Raw genomic sequence first — 17,390 nt, forward strand, 5'->3', positions numbered from 1 at the left:
GAGCGGTGTTCAACAAGAAAACAAACAAACAACCAGAGTGAAAAATGAGTACTCTCTTTCAGCGTGCGTCACTGCCGAGCCCCCTTCGGTGCCCGGCAATGACGATTTGCAATGCCTGGAGATGGCATAGGAAAGGAGCGGTGTACAACAAACAGAGTGAAAACTGAGTACTCCCTTTCAGCGTGCGTCACTGCCAAGCCCCCTTCGGTGCCCAGCAATGACGATTTGCAATGCCTGGAGATGGCATAGGAAAGGTGCGGTGTACAATAGCCACATCACTTGGTCACTCATGTCCAAATATTAGCTTCCGAGCTCAAAAGGTGCCTGAGATATTGGCCAAATGAGAAAGAAAATAAATAAATGATTAATATTGAAAATAAATAAATAATAATCATAAAAAAATTAAATTATTAATCAATTCGGTCAGAGAACACATAAACCACCACCATTTCATCAGAATCTGCAACTTAAAAAAAAAAAAGTTTAGTCATTAATCGAATAATTAAATAATTAATCGATTCATTGATTGATTCATTAATAAATCAAAAATAGCCTTTGCAGCCAAATCACCTGGTCATTGGCATGTCCAAATATCAGCTTCCTAACTCAAAAGGTGCCTGAGTTAATGGTCAGAAGAGAAAGGAAATTTAATTAATTAAATAAGTACTTAATTAATCGCTAATAATTAAATAACTCCTTAATTAATTGATTATTCAAAAAACAAAAAATACCGTTTTTGACAAAGGACTTGCTCACGACTGTGCCGAAATTTCAGCTTCCTAGCTCAAAGGATGGCTGAGATATCGTCCGGACAAACAAACAAGAAAGAAAACAAGTACACATACATTCAAAGTACACCGCCCCATGCCAAATAATTAAATATGCTGCAGCGCGGCATTGCCGGGGCGCCTGCGGCGCCCGGCAATACCGCAGTGTAGCTCATTGAGCCTGCATTGGGAGGGAGAGGTGTACACTAATTGATTGATTAATTGTATAATTAAAATCAATAAAAGATTATCACAAAATATTTCCATAATCAATTGGCTAATCACATAACTAAACCACCAGTGCTTCATCCGAAGATGTATCTTTTAGAAATTTAATTAAATAAGTCATTTATAAAAAATTAAATACTTAATTGATTACTCAATAAATAATTAATCGATTAATCAATAAATAATTAATAGATGAAATGATTAATCAATAAATCAAAAATATCCTTGATAGCCACATCACTTGGTCACTCATGTCCAAATATTAGCTTCCCAGCTCAAAAGGTGCCTGAGATATTGGCCAAATGAGAAAGAAAATAAATAAATGATTAATAATGAAAATAAATAAATAATAATCATAAAAAAATTAAATTATTAATCAATTTGGTCAGAGAACACATCAACTACCACTATTTCATCAGAATCTGTAACTTCAAAAAAAAAAATTTTTTGGTCATTAATCGAATAATTAAATAATTAATCGATTAATTGATTAATGAATAAATCAAAAATAGTATTTGCAGCCAAATCACCTGGTCATTGGCATGTCCAAATATTAACTTCCTAACTCAAAAGGTGCCTGAGTTAATGGTCAGAAGAGAAATGAAATTTAATTAATCAAATAAGTACTTCATTAAACGCTAATAATTAAATAACTCCTCAATTAATTGATTAATCAAAAAACAAAAAATACCGTTTTTGAGAAAGGACTTGCTCACTATTGTGCCGAAATTTCAGCTTCTTAGCTAAAAGGATGGCTGAGATATCGCCCGGACAACCAAGAAAACAAACAAACAAACAAACAAACAAACAAGAAAGAAACCAGAGTGAAAACTGAGTACTCTCTTTCAGCGTGCGTCACTTCCGAGCCCCCTTTGGTGCCCGGCAATGACGATTTGCAATGCCTGGAGATGGCATAGGAAAGGAGCGGTGTACAACAAGAAAACAACCAGAGTGAAAACTGAGTGCGTGCGTCACTGCCGAGCTCCCTTCGGTGCCCAGCAATGACGATTTGCAATGCCTGGAGATGGCATAGGAAAGGAGCGGTGTACAAAAAGAAGTAAATCAATTTATTAATCAATAAAGAATTAATTGATTAATCAATAAATCAAAAAATCAAAAATATCCTTTATAGCCACATCACTTGGTCACTGTTGTGTCAAATATTAGCTTCCTCGCTCAAAAGGTGCCTGAGATAATGGCCAGATGAGAAAGAAAATAAATGTCTTTAATTCATCGATAATAATTTTTAAAAACTCATCAATTAATTGATTAATCAAAAAACAAAAAATACCGTTTTTGACAAAGCACGTGCTCACTATTGTATCGATATTTCAGCTTCCTAGCTCAAAGAATGGCTGAGATATCGCCCGGACAAACAAACAACCGGAGTGAAAACTGAGTACACCCTTTCAGCGCGCGTCATTTCCGGGCCTCCTTCGGTGCCAAGCAATGACATCATGCAGCGCCTGGGGATGGCATAGGAAAGGAGCGGTGTACATATGTCATGCATAACATGATACTTATGAAATCCCTAAAATAAGTCGTTGACCTTTGGCCTATGTTGACCTTTTGGCATATGTTGACCGAAAAAATAATTGGTGGTTGAATTCAGTGACTCGATATGCAAATCCTGTTCAAATTTCAAGTCAATCGGATGAAAATTAGGATTTTAGAAAGTTCACCTAAGTTGTTGACCTTTGCCCTATGTTGACCCTTTGGCCGAGGTTGACCTCAAAAATAATTGGTGGTTGAATTCAGTGACCTGATATGCAAATCCTCTTCAAATTTTAAGTTCAATCGGATGAAAATTAACTATTTTAGAAATTTCACCTTACGTTGTTAACCTTTGGCCTATATTGACCTTGTGACCTATGTTGACCTCAACAATAATTGGTGGTCGAATGCAGTTAGCTGATATGCAAATCCTCTTCAAATTTCAAGTTCAATCAGATGAAAATTGAGGCTTTTAGAAATTTGACAAAGTTGTTGACCTTTGGCCTATGTTGACCTTTTGACCTCAAAATCAATAAGCTTCTTCTTTATGACCAACCATACCATGTGGTGAAGTTTCGTATTGTGACCTGTAGGCGATCGATATACAAACAAACAAGCAGACAGAATAACGCACAAGACCAACCAATATACTTGAAGAATCTTCTATTTCGGTACCCGCCCTATGGGCGGGGCTTCAATTGAGAGGCCCAAATGAAAAGGCAAAATATCAGGAATTGAAGGCTTTTTTAAATTTTAAACGATTCATATAAACATCCATTGAATCATATCACACGCAAATCATCAAAATCTAAGCAGTACATGGCGCCCATTTTGAAAAAAAAGATTGAATTCTGCAAAACGGAAGCGGCCACTACACGTCTTTCTCAGTCGCACGTTTATGCTTGAAGAGTGCGCGCCGAATCTGTAACACGGAAGCAGCCGCTACACCTGTTTCTCAGTCGCTTTGCACACGCTGCCATGTTACTTCGGAGCCGCATGTTTATATAGGAAGAGTTCGTGAGGAGTCGATCTACTCTCTCCTGGTACGTAGAATAAACAGTATTTGTAGAATTTCAACAAAAGCCACATCACTGTTCATATCGGTAAATATTATTCCATCGTGTTTGGATAAATTGGAAAAACAATATGGCCTATTTTACTCCCAGGGGTCCCAGGAATACCTACCCAAAATATCGTTGTGATCGGTTGAGCCGTTTTTGCGGTACCTTCGAACGGACGGACGGACATTTGGTGAATTATAGCAAGATAACCCAGATTACGTAGATGAAGCAAAAACATGCGTACTGCTTATGTGCAGATACAATACATCGTGGTTATATAGTTTGGATAATTCCAATTGCACTGGCCCATGGACTGACACCACAGGCCTGGAGCCTGGGGGCTATGCGTACTGTCACCTTCACAAAATGGCGGGCGCATGATTTTTTTTTCAAGTTACAGTTGGACAGTTGGGCCAACCAATGGGGTGAAGACAATCCCTCGATGGTCCATCCATGCATACGTACATATTCCTGAAACAAACCAGCTTTTATATATATACAGTATATATATAAAATATTTTATAAAATATATATAAAATATAAAATATACCCGATGGGATGTACCATCTCCCCTATTTTGTTTGTGCTGGTTATGGAGTTGTTGATACATGCGGTGAGTGGACATGGGAAAGAAGTGGAGCTAGCCCCTGGTCAGAGGTTGCCAGCAATGTTTGCTTTCATGGATGACCTGACAGTTGTCCAACAGTCCGCTGATGCAGCAGTAGAGGTACTGGGACGACTGGAAAGGTTGATGCGGTGGGCAAGAATGGGATTTAAAGCAAGAAAGTCGAGGAGTGTGGTCGTGAGACGAGGAGTGGTGGATAACATGCACAGGTTTGAGCTGGGAGGGGAGGTGGTTCCATCATTGGTGGAGGCCCCTGTGAAGAGTTTGGGAAGATGGTATACAGTGGAGTTGAATGATGTGGGAAGAGTGGAGGATGTCAGAAACAAGCTTTTGAGAAGTTTGAAGAGGATTGATGGATGTGGTTTGCCAGGTAAGTTGAAGGTATGGTGTTTGAAGTTTGGATTGATGCCATGAGTATTGTGGCCATTGATGATGTACGATATTGCGATTGGGCATGTAGAGAGGATGGAGGTTGTGGTGAGTGGGTTTGTGAGGAGGTGGTTGGGAGTGCCACGCTGTTTGACGAACATTGCCTTTTATGGTCAGGGTGGAAAACTCCAGTTTCCCTTGACATCATTAACCGAGGAGTTGAAGGTGGTGAGGGTGCGGGAGTTCATGATGTTGCGGGATTCAAGTGATGCAGTGGTAAAGAATGCTCTCCCAGAGAAGAAGGGAAGTCGGAAGTGGAATGCAAGAGCAGAGGTGGACGAGATGGAGGAGCCGTTGCAACAGGAGGAGGTCATGGGGATGGTACAGCACGGAAGCATGGCTTGGGGTGGATAAAGCATGAGCGATGGGGAAAGGCATGTGTGAAAGAGAGGAGGAAGATGGTTGAGAGGGAGGTGAGAAGAAAAGAAGAGGAGGGGAGATATGTGAAAGCAGACGGTCAGGCACAGCAAGGTGCTTGGACTAAGTGGGAAGGTGTGCGGGTGAGGATGTTGAAGTGGCAAGAGATTTGGAGGATGGAGCCAATATTGTTGAATTTCCTGTTGCGGGCAACGTATGATGTGCTTCCGTCACCAGTAAACTTGAGATTGTGGGGGTTGTTGCAGGAGGAGAGATGTTATTTGTGTGGAGGTGTGGGAACGGTGCAGCATGCACTGAGTGCATGTTCAGTAGCATTGGCAGCAGGACAATACAGGTGGCGACATGATCAGGTGCTGGCGGTGGTGGTGCAGATGGTGCAACAAGAGGTGCTGAGGTCGAGAGAAAGAAGAGTGGAGAAGGAGACTGATGGGGGAGAGGTGTGGTTTGTCAAGGAGGGCCAAGTGGTAAGAGGTGGAAAGAGGAGGAGGTGGAAAGCAAGAGGGCTGTCAGATGCTTGTGATTGGCAGGTGGTGGCAGACCTAAAGCCACAATTGGTATTCCCAGAGGAGATCTGTGTGACAAGGTTGTGGCCTGACATTGTCATTTGGTCAGGTGCATCAAGACAGGTCATCTTAGGGGAATTGTCTGTACCTTGGGAATAGAACATGAAGGAGGTGCATGAGAGGAAGAGAGGAAAGTACAGTGAGCTGGAGGCAGAGTGCCGGGAGAAGGGTTGGCAAGTTTCGTGTCAGCCATTTGAGGTGGGGTGTAGAGGGTATATTGGCAATTCCTTTTCTGCATTTCTTACTCGGCTGGGAGTGTGTGGGACAGAAAGAAGGAGGATGTGTGACAAGGTGGCCCAGGTTGCCTTGAAAGGCTCATTTTGGATATGGAGGAGGTTTATGGAGCCATGTCGAACGGTGTAGGTTGGTGGTGTGTGGGGTTTGTTTGTTTTTTTTGTTTTTTTTGTTACTATTATTATTTCTTATTTTGTGTATATGAGTGAGTGGGTGAGGGTGTGTGTTTTTGCATGAATTAATTTTTGCATGTGTGTGTGTTTTTGTATGTTGAGTGGCGTATGTTGTAAGGGTCGGTGGTTGGTTGGTGTTGTGTGTGTGTGTGTATGTGTGTGTATGAATGATCTGGTGTGTTTTGTTGGTGAGTGGTGAAGGGTATAAAGGTGGGTGTTTGAGTGTTCCACCATGTTTGTTTGGTGCTGTGGATTCTGGATGTGGAGGTGTTGTTGTTGTCGTCTGCCTTCGCACTGGCTGGGGGTGGGGGTATGTACGCATCCAGGTGTAGTTGCTGCATGTGGATGTGTATGTGCCCCTGCTGGCCCACCTTAGCTGACCGTATCGAGGTTGAAGGGCCGAAACGGGATGATGCTGAGGACCTCGACTGAGGACCCGGTCAGTGCGGCACACTTGTGACCAGGTGTGTTTTGAACTTATATATATACAGTATATATATATTGGATAGATTGTAAGTATTATTTACTTTCCGTGTTTTGTTCTCGAAAGCTGGGGAACTGTCTCCGCCAAGTTTCATTGGTACGGAGTAAATAAGTAGTACACAGCACAACTACTAAGTAAAATGGTAGATTGATACCTTGAAACGAAGACTGTGATCAAGACTCGGTGGCTTTGTCACAAACATTTCAAAGTGATAGACCCACCCAGGAAGAACTAACTGTATTCTTCACAATGTCAAGAAACTCCATAAAGGAAGCACTGTTCGCAATATTAAGACATCAGGGCGTTCAGAAGAGAACATTGAGGTGGTAAGACAATCTGTCACTCATAGTTCAAGAAGATCCTCTCGCCGGCACTCACATGAGCTTAGTCTTTTGGACGCTGAAGCAGAACATGAAACCGTATCCACACAAAGTGCAGAACAAACACCCTCATGGACACCAACAAATCAAAATACCCTTTATAGCCAAATCACTTGGTCATCGTTGCCTAAACTTGGCACCTGAAGCATGTTGGATGCTTCAAAAGAACATTTAAGACAGATTACGCTTTTAGACAAACATGTTTTGAAAGTTGATAACTGGCTTTCTACACATAAAACAACGCATATTCCATAATCACAATCATCCCTAGAAGTCATTCCCACAACAATACCGTGGACACTGGAATCCATCAATATACCTACTTCCAAACTCCACAGTTCTGCATTTCCAGCATTCCAATGAAATTGTGCTTTTCGCTCGCTACTCAGCAGGGGTGCTAAGCCATTGAGTTTACTGCCCTTCCGAGGCCTGCATATGGGCAAAGAGGATCCAATACTATCTTTTGAGAAACGAGAGACCTTTGGGCAAGCCTAAGGGTCCAGCCGTGGCACGAGTGAAATTAGCCTTTTGCATGTGAGAATCAGCAGTGCATGAAAAACGTGGAATCGCAGCCAGAGAATCAATCGGCTGTGCAAGTATCACACCTTGGTTTGCAACTGAACCCGCAGCTCCCTCAATCCAGTCTCGAGGAGTACTTTCTCCCTGGTCGTCATGGCAAGATGTTGTTGTACGTTCTCCAGCTTGGTTTTCTGATGGGCCTTCTCCTCCACAAGTTCTTTCACCTGGCGTGCCATGCACAGTCCAAATCATAGCCTTTAGTGACCCATTCCAAATACACATGATGCCTCAGCAGGCCTCAGAGTGCTGCACACTTTCCTCCAATCAGGAGTTAACAATAATAAGGCATATTCCTTCATGTTCACCGATTGGAGGAAAAGCTCAGCATGCAAAATCAACCCAATTAATCTCAACAGAGACCACGAAGAGGTCGGTCCGGGCCATGGAGCCCTGTTGATTAAACATTACAATAAAGAGGCTTGTATTTGCATACAAGTGCCAATTAGCTTGTATTGTCGTACAAGTGCCATATCATACACGTGCCAATTAGCGCTAGGAGAACAGCCAGGAAATTGGAGTACTCCGAGCATCAAAGGTTGCATGTTGGTTAGCCGACGACTTACCCTCTCCTCCAGTTTACTCATGGCAGACTGGTGTGCACCGTCGTCCCGTTGTTGTGCATCCATTCTCCGCTCACGCTGCTCCTGTGATAACTGATGCTCAATCGCTGCATCACGCTCCCAGCGGGCCACCCTGGAAAACACGCAATTGGTGAGGCTGGAAATTACGCCTCGTACAACAAAATGCGCGGAAATGAAGTCTCGGCCGAGTGATAAATGAACGCGTGTACAAATAACGAAGAAAAAGGAATGATCAAACAGATGAGCTGGGATTTGTGCCAGCTATGTGCTTTTGACAATAACCAAAGGATGAAAAAAATAATAAAATTAAAATTAAGTAATAAAAATGAAGTAAAAAAACAAAATGAAGAGATAAATATAGACAAGACAGATAGATAAATAGAGAAAGATCAAGACGAGTTAACAAGAACGCTTCCCACATCTCTCCAATATCCAGCACGTAGCACCAAACCAATAACCAACTCGAGAGTTCATCGATCACCTTACCAAGACCAAGTCTTCAGAAAAAGGATGTGGTGAAGGATCTTTTAAACTCTTGCTTTGCGTTTCCGGGGACGATCTTCCGATATTTCCAACGAGCCACAATTTTGTCTCTATCTCGATATGCCCCAATACTGAGAGCACGAACAGCAAATTTGTTTGTTCGAGTTTTATTTTTTGTGTTGTACACAGCAATCCTATGCCATCTTCAAGCGCTGCATAACGTCATTGCCGGGCACCGAAGGGGGCTCGGCAGTGACGCACGCTGAAAGGGAGTACTCAGTTTTCACTCTGGTTGTTTTCTTGCTTTTTTGTTTGTTGTACACCGCTCCTTTCCTATGCCATCTCCAGGCATTGCAAAACGTCATTGCCGGGCACCGAAGGGGGCTCGGCAGTGACGCACGCTGAAAGGGAGTACTCAGTTTTCACTCTGGTTGTTTTCTTGCTTTTTTGTTTGTTGTACACCGCTCCTTTTCTATGCCATCTCCAGGCATTGCAAAACGTCATTGCCGGGCACCGAAGGGGCTCTGCAGTGACGCACGCTGAAAGGGAGTACTCAGTTTTCACTCTGGTTGTTTGTTTGTTTGTTTTCTTGGTTGTTTGTTACTTGCAAAATCAAAGATTTTTCAAGTATATTGGTCGGTTCCGTTTGTGGTTCTCTCTGTTTGTCTGTCTGTTTGTCACCGGCCTACAGGTCCCTCACTCCCTCACTCCCTCACTCTCTTCAATCCCACTCCTCCCTCCAGGTCTTTAAAACGGCTGTTCACCACCATCTCTTATCTTCCCCAATCCAAAACCTTGATCTTTTCTACCCCCGCTAATTTCACCCCAAATCCACTTTTTTGAGGTGCCGACTTCTTTCCTGGAAGTCCTTGGTGTCCTTGCGTTTTATACCTATCCTGCCTCCCCCCCAGGCCCTCTCCCTCCCACAAATCTCCCGATGTCCCTGCTCTCAAATGTTGTGTTTGTGTGCTTCCTCCCCTTCTCTCCCCATATTGTCGACCGCTCCCCTTTTTATATACTTTGTTTGCTTGTTTGTTTGATTTGTTTGTTCGATAAATGTTAGCTCTTTCACAAGCCTTGACTCTGTATACAAAAAAAAAAATAAAGTCACAATTCTAAACCGATCGTCACGAAACTTCACCAAGTTGTATAAGTCGTCCCAATTGAGAAGCCTCTTGATTGAGGTCAAAGGTCAAAGGTTATCTGGAGGTCAAATTTCTAAAATCGCCATTTTAAATCCGATTGACTTGAAAATTGAACAGCATTTGCATATCGAGTCACTAAATTGGGAAACATCTTATTTTAGGTCAAAAGGTCAAAGGTCAATTCAAGCTCAAAGTTCCAAAATCACTTTTTATCTGAAAAAAAAACCCATCAATTTTCATCCGATTGACTTGAACATTGAACAGCATTTGCACAATGAGTCACTAGGGAAACCAACTATTTGAGGTCAAAAGGTCAAAGGTCAACTCAAGGTCAACCTTCCAAAATCATTTTTCATCTGAAAAATCGTCACTTTTCTTCCTATTGACCCGAGCTTTGATCAAGATTGTCAATTTTAATCTTGATGAAATGGACAATTTGCTGTACCAATGGAATTTTTTTTCTTGGGGAGGCGTATTTTGCAAGTATCGTGCTCCACATGACGTCTTCTTGTTTGTTTGTTTGTCCGGGCGATATCTCAGCCATCCTTTGAGCTAGGAAGCTGAAATTTTGGCACAGTAGTGAGCAAGTCCTTTGTCACGGTTATTTTTTGTTTTTTGATTAATCAATTAATTGAGGAGTTATTTAATTATTAGCGATTAATTAAGTACTTATTTAATTAATTAAATTTCCTTTCTCTTCTGACCATTAACTCAGGCACCTTTTGAGTTATGAAGCTGACATTTGGACATGCCAATGACGAGGTGATTTGGCTGCAAATGCTATTTTTGATTTATTAATTAATCAATTAATCGATTATTTATTTAATTATTTGATTAATGACTAAATTTTTTTTTTCTTTAAGTTACACATTCTGATGAAATGGTGGTGGTTTATGTGTTCCATGACCGAATTGATTAATAATTATATTTTGTAATGATTATTACTTATTTATTTTCATTATTAATAATTTATTTATTTTCTATCTCATTTGGCCAATATCTCAGGCACCTTTTGAGCTAGGAAGCTAATATTTGGACATGACAGTGACCTAGTGATGTGGCCATCAAGGATATTTTTGATTAATCATTTAATCGATTCATTATTTATTGATTAATCAATTAATTTTTTAATTTTTTATTACTGACTTATTTAATTACATTTCTAAAAGATACATCTTCAGATGAAGCACTAGTGGTTTAGTTATGCTATTAGCCAATTGATTAAAAATATATATTGTGATAATCTTTCATTGATTTTAATTATACAATTAATCAATCAATTATTGTACACCTCTCCCTCCCAATGCAGTCTCTATGAGCTGCACTGCGGTATTGCCGGGCACCGGAGGCGCCCCGGCAATGCCGCGCTGTAGGATATTTAATTATTTGGCATGGGGGCGGTGTACTTTGAATGTATCTGTACTTGTTGTACACCGCTCCTTTCCTATGCCATCTCCAGGCATTGCAAATCGTCATTGCTGGGCACCGAAGGGGGCTCGGCAGTGACGCACGCTGAAAGAGAGTACTCAGTTTTCACTCTGGTTGTTTGTTTGTTTTCTTGCTTTCTTTCTTGCTTTCTTGTTTGTTTGTCCGGACGATATCTCAGCCATCCTTTGAGCTAGGAAGCTGAAATTTCGGCACAGTAGTGAACAAGTCCTTTGTCAAAAACGGTATTTTTGTTTTTTGAATAATCAATTAATTAAGGAGTTATTTAATTATTAGCGATTAATTAAGTACTTATTTAATTAATTAAATTTCATTTCTCTTCTGACCATTAACTCAGGCACCTTTTGAGTTAGGAAGCTGATATTTGGACATGCCAATGACCAGGTGATTTGGCTGCAAAGGCTATTTTTGATTTATTAATTAATCAATTAATCGATTAATTATTTAATTATTCCATTAATGACAACAACAAAAAATTCTACTTACAGATTCTGATGAAATGGTGATGGTTTATGTGTTCTATGACCGAATTGATCAATAAATTAATTTTTTAATGATTATTATTTATTTATTTTCATTATTAATCATTTATTTATTTTCTTTCTCATTTGGCCAATATCTCAGGCACCTTTTGAGCTCGGAAGCTAATATTTGGACATGAGTGACCAAGTGATGTGGCTATCAAGGATATTTTTGATTTATTGATTAATCAACTAATCGATTAATTATTTATTGATTAATCGATTAATTATTTATTGATTAATCAATTAATTATTTAATTTTTTATTCATGACTTATTTAATTACATTTCTAAAAGCTACATCTTCGGATGAAGCACTAGTGGTTTAGTTATGCTATTAGCCAATTGATTAAGAAAATATTTTGTGATAATCTTTTATTGATTTTAATTATACAATTAATCAATCAATTAATTGTACACCTCTCCCCCCCAATGCAGTCTCTAAGAGCTGCACTGCGGTATTGCCGGGCGCTGGAGGCGCCCCGGCAATGCCGCGCTGTAGGATATTTAATTATTTGGCATGGGGGCGGTGTACTTTGAATGTATGTGTACTTGTTTTCTTTCTTGTTTGTCCGGGCGATATCTCAGCCATCTTTTGAGCTAGGAAGCTGAAATTTCGGCACAATAGTGAGCAAGTACTTTATCAAAAACGGTATTTTTGGTTTTTTGATTAATCAATTAATTGATGAGTTATTTAATTATTAGCGATTAATTAAGTACTTATACATTTCCTTTCTCTTCTGGCCATTATCTCAGGCACCTTTTGAGTTAGGAAGCTGATATTTGGACATGCCAATGACCAAGTGATTTGGCTGCAAAGGCTATTTTTGATTTATTGATTAATCAATTAATCGATTAATTATTTAATTATTTCATTAATGACTTTGGGGAAGGGTAGGCAGGGACAGAAATACAAGTTTGTGTGGCAAGGGTGCCCAGAGGGCGTGCATGGCGCTGGTGTCCTGTTTTCTGAGGAGTTTGTAGACAGTGTGGTGAGTGTGACTGGAGCGAGTGAAAGGTTGATGATGGTGAAAATGATGATTGGAAAGCTCTTGGTGAACGTCATCTCGGGATATGCTCCGCAGGTTGGTCGGAGCGATGAAGAGAAGGACAAGTTCTGGTGTGCAATAGAGAAGATGATGGAAAACGTGAAAGATAAGGAAGTTGTTGTGGTAGAAGGAGACCTAAATGGACATGTGGGAAGGAGTATGGACGGTTTTGAGGGAGTTCATGGGGGTTACGGATATGGTGTGAGAAATGGAGAAGGTGAAAGGATTTTGGAGTTTGCTGATGGAGCTGATTTGTTGATTTGCAATACTCAGTTCCAGAAAGAGGATCATAAGCTTGTTACATACACGCCAGGTGGGTCGACGACAACCGTTGACTACCTGCTGGTGCGTAGGCGAGATAGGGGGCACCTCCGGGACACAAAGGTGATCCCGGGGGAGGAGGCTGTTTCACAGCAACACTGGGTTGTCTGCGACATAAGGGTGAAAGGTGCAAGGAGAGCTCGGCGGGTGAAGTACCAACCGAGAATGAAGGTGTGGAGGTTGAAAGAGGTGACAGTGAGGGAGGCATTAAAAGAGGCTGAGTATGGTAGAGGATGATGTGGTTGAGCTTGAAAGTGGTTCGATGTCAATGAAAGATAGTCTGTTAGGAGCCGTTGGTGAGGTATGTGGATGGACAAAAGGACCACCGAGGCACTCAGAAACATTGTGGTGGGATGATGAAGTTGGAAAGAACATTGATGAGAAGAGGAAGAAGTTTAAGGAGTGGCAGAAGGCAAAGGGTATGGGGGCAGAAAAGGCAGAGCATGAAAGTTATAAGGCAGCCAAGAAGGCTGCAAAGAAAGAGGTAGCAAAGGCGCAGGAGGCATGTCGGAAAATGTTCAGAGAACGCTTGGATTTGGAAGAGGGTCAGAGAGCGGTATTCAGGATTGCAAAGCAGATAGCGAAAGAGAGGTGTGATGTGATGGGGGTGAGTTGCTTGAAGGATGAAGTGGGACAAATCGTTGTGGACCCAGATGGAATTAAAGGAAGATGGAAGAGATATATGGAAATGCTGTTGAATGCAGAGAATGAATGGGATGGCAACATAGAGAGTAACCCAGTTTTAGGACCGGCATAGAAGATAACCGAGGAGGAAGTTGAGGAAGCGATAAAAGCAATGAAGAGTAGAAAAGCGGGAGGGCCGACGGGAGTTGTGGGAGATATGTTGAAGGCAGCAGGAAGTTGGGGTGTGAAGAGAATGACAGAGATCTGTAATCTGGTGGTGAAAGAAGGCCGCATTCCAGTGGATTGGTAACTGAGCACCCTCGTCTCTCTATACAAGGGGAAAGGTGACCCTCTGGACTGTGGCTCGTATCGAGCGATAAAGTTATTGGAGCATGGAATGAAGGTATTGGAAAGGGTGTTGGAGAGGAGGATAAGGAAGAAAGTGAAGATTGACGAAATGCAGTTTGGATTTATGCCAGGAAGAGGAACGATAGACGCACTTTTTATTGTGAGGCAGTTGCAGGAGAAGTACATGGAGAAGAGGAAGAAGTTGTTTCTTGGGTTTGTTGATCTGGAGAAAGCATTCGATAGGGTTCCACGTGAAATAGTGACATGGGCATTGAGGAAGTTAGGAGTGGAGGAATGCTTGATCAGAGTCGTGATGGCAATGTACAAAAGAGTGCGCACAGCTGTAAGGACGAAGGACGGGAACAGTGGTGAGTTTGAGGTGAAGGTGGGAGTGCATCAGGGGTCGGTACTAAGTCCATGACTATTTGTAGCTGTGATGGAGGTGCTGGCTCGGAACGTAAAGGAGGGTTTACCGTGGGAGTTGTTGTATGCAGATGATCTGGTGTTGATTGCAGAAAGTATGGATGGTCTGAAGGAGAAGATGAACAAGTGGAAGGAATGTATGGAGACAAAAGGTCTGAAGGTGAATACCGGAAAAACGAAGGTGATGGCAAGTGGTAAAGCATGTGGTGAGGTGGAAAGAACTGGGAAGTGGCCATGTGCTGCGTGCAGGAAGGGTGTCGGGGTGAATTCCTTTCAATGTACAATGTGCGCTGAGTGGGGTCATCAAAAATGTAGTGGTTTGAGAGGGTCATTAACCAGTGTGGCAGCTACATTCAAGTGTAAGGTGTGCACAGAGGGAGCTGCAGATGGAGGAAATGTTGAGTTGGATCTTGGAGACGGCCTGAAGCTGGAAGGTGTGAAAACATTTTGTTACCTAGGAGACATGCTGAATGGAGAAGGTGGATCAGACCCGGCAACGGTTGCTCGAGTGAGATGTGCATGGAAGAAGTTTCGGGAACTCAGTGGCGTGCTGACGAGGAGGGGAGTGTCGTTGAAGCTGAAGGGAAATGTGTATGTTGCACGTGTGAGAAGTGTTATGGTTTATGAGAGAGAGACATGGGTAATGAACGTAGAGCAGCAATGAAGGCTGGAAAGGGTGGAAATGCGAATGGTTCGGTGGATGTGCGGAGTATCATTGAGAAAGAGGAAGACAAATTATGAATTGTGAAAGATGATGGGAATAGAGCCTGTGATTGATGCTGTGAAGAGAAACAGTTTGAGATGGTTCGGTCATGTGTTGAGGAAGGATGAAAGTGACTGGTTGAGAAGAGTGATGGAAATGTATGTAGAAGGAAGTAGAGGACGGGGAAGACCGAGAAAGAATTGGCTAAAGATGGTCGAAGAAGAAATGCGGGCAAGGAGGTTAACAAGGATTATGCAGAAAATAGGGCAAAATGGAGAAGATTGTCATGGGGACCGCAAGGCTAAGCCCCGCTCTTGCAGGGAAAATGGCCTTAAAATGCCTGTTGTTGTTTGTTGTATAAATGACTAATTTTTTTTTTCCGTTGCAGATTCGGATGAAATGGTGGTGGTTTATGTGTTCTATTAGCGAATTGATTAATTATTTAATTTTTTATGATTATTATTTATTTATTTTCATCATTAATTATTGACTTATTTTCTTTCTCATCTGGGCAATATCTCAGGCACCTTTTGAGCTGGGAAGCTAATATTTTGACATGACAGTGACCAGGTGACGTAAATTTCTAAAAGATACATCTTCGGATGAAGCACTAGTGGTTTAGTTATGCTATTAGCCAATTGATTAAGAAGATATTTTATGATAATCTTTTATTGATTTTAATTATGCAATTAATCAATCAATTATTGTACACCTCTCCCTCCCAATGCAGTCTCTATGAGCTGCACTGCGGTATTGCCGGGCACCGGAGGCGCCCCGGCAATGCCGCGCTGTAGGATATTTAATTATTTGGCATGGGGCGGTGTACTTTGAATGTATCTTAACTTGTTTTTTTGTTTTTTTTGTACACAGAATCGAGGGTCGTGTGAGAGCTAACACATTGAACATGAAAACATGCACAGACGCATAAAACATACAATGAAGGGAGTGGGAGACAAGAGGGGGAGAGAGGGAAGCACACAAGCACAACAACAGTAGAGCACAGGGACGTCAGTGGATCTGTGGAAGGGGGAGGGCTGGGAGAGGAGGGAGGGGTACACGTTATAAAGCAAATGAACACGTCTAGGCATTTCAGGAAAGAAGTTGGGGATTTAAAGAGGCAGATTTGGGGTGTTTTAACAGGGGTAGAAAAGATCAAGGTTTTGGATGGGGGAAGACAAGAGATGGTGGTGAACAGCTGTTTTAAAGACCTGGAGGGAGGAGAGGGATTGAAGAGAGTCCATAACTTTTTTAAATATCATGCTATATAATCAGCTTGATGGGATGAATGATCCCGGTCTGTCCCCCGGTTTAAGAACAGGTACACCGTATCCCTGCGCATCGTAAGAGCGTGACCAAGGGTTGGCGTCAGGAAGGGCATCCGGCCATAAAAACATTGCCTCAAATAGGGAACCATGATTGTCATGGGGCCTGCAAGGCTAACCCCCGCTCTAGCGGGGAAAATGGCCTTAAAACGATCATTCATTCATATATTATAATCGCTTTTCACCCGATCTCTCAATGGTGAAGAATCACTTTAAAAATTCTCTGATCCCTATTCGAATCGTCACTAAAATTCAATCAAGTCTTCCTTGTCGCACACACAATCTCTCCACAAAGTTTCGTCAAAATCCGTCCAGAACTTTTTTAGATATCCTGCTATATATCGTATTTGGCCCTATCTACCAATGGTGAAGAATTCAATGGTGAAGAATCAATTAAAAATTCCACTAGATGGATCCGGATTCAGATCTTCACCAAAATCTAATCATTTCATCCTTGTCACATGCCCTATCTCTCCGCCAAATTTCGTCCAAATTCGTCCACAACTTTTTGAGATATCTTGTTCACAAACAGACAAACAGACGGTGGTGAAAACATAACCTCCATCCACCTTCGGTGGTGGGGGGTAATCAACTGGAACAAGAGGGAGAATTGCTTTGCAATACGTGTCCCCTACTGATGTGTTATTTTTGAAGTCCAAAAAGGGCACAACTCTGAAAATTGACAAAATGCCCTGAATATCAAACTTGTTCTGCAACATCAAAATAAGGACATGCACCAAGTTTCAGTTCAATATGTTAAAGGGTAAGGGGGAAAAAGTCTGAAAAGTACACGTGGGACGGATGGAGACAAAGAGCAAAACTATAGTCCCCTATGGTGAAACCGGTAGGGGACTCATAAAATGAGGGTTTTTAAGGCTGTAGAAAAAAATAATTCCAGAAGTTTAACACCACTGATGCACCATATTTGACTCCACGTTATTCAACACGTTACATTAGTCCCTCATGCCTGTTGTTTGTGTCCTTTATGACATCAAAATAGAAATAGAGGGATATTTGGACAAATAATGGG

At 41.6% G+C, this 17,390-nt stretch overlaps 2 protein-coding genes across 7 annotated transcripts in view; one reads left to right on the top strand and one right to left on the bottom strand.

Annotated features, from left to right (window-relative positions):
* LOC137421496 (uncharacterized) overlaps positions 1–17,390 on the top strand; it is a 115,283-nt gene that overhangs the window by 78,994 nt on the left and 18,899 nt on the right. The gene's annotated exons all lie outside the window — the stretch shown is intronic.
* Positions 1–17,390, bottom strand: part of CNTLN (centlein) — a 50,158-nt gene that overhangs the window by 23,556 nt on the left and 9,212 nt on the right. For all 4 annotated transcript variants that reach the window (XR_013622531.1, XM_068107620.2, XM_068107621.2 and 1 more), the window contains exons 6-7: positions 7,959–8,088; positions 7,422–7,559 (exon numbers count right to left, since the gene is read on the bottom strand). Coding sequence is in view for 3 of the 4 variants with exons in the window: in XM_068107620.2 (XP_067963721.2) it covers positions 7,422–7,559; positions 7,959–8,088 (268 nt within the window). In the remaining variant the exon portion in view is untranslated. The remainder of the gene's footprint in view (positions 1–7,421; positions 7,560–7,958; positions 8,089–17,390) is intronic.

The sequence above is a fragment of the Myxine glutinosa genome, chromosome 2, assembly GCF_964187855.1.
Source record: "Myxine glutinosa chromosome 2, kmMyxGlut1.1, whole genome shotgun sequence".
NCBI lineage: Eukaryota > Metazoa > Chordata > Myxini > Myxiniformes > Myxinidae > Myxine > Myxine glutinosa.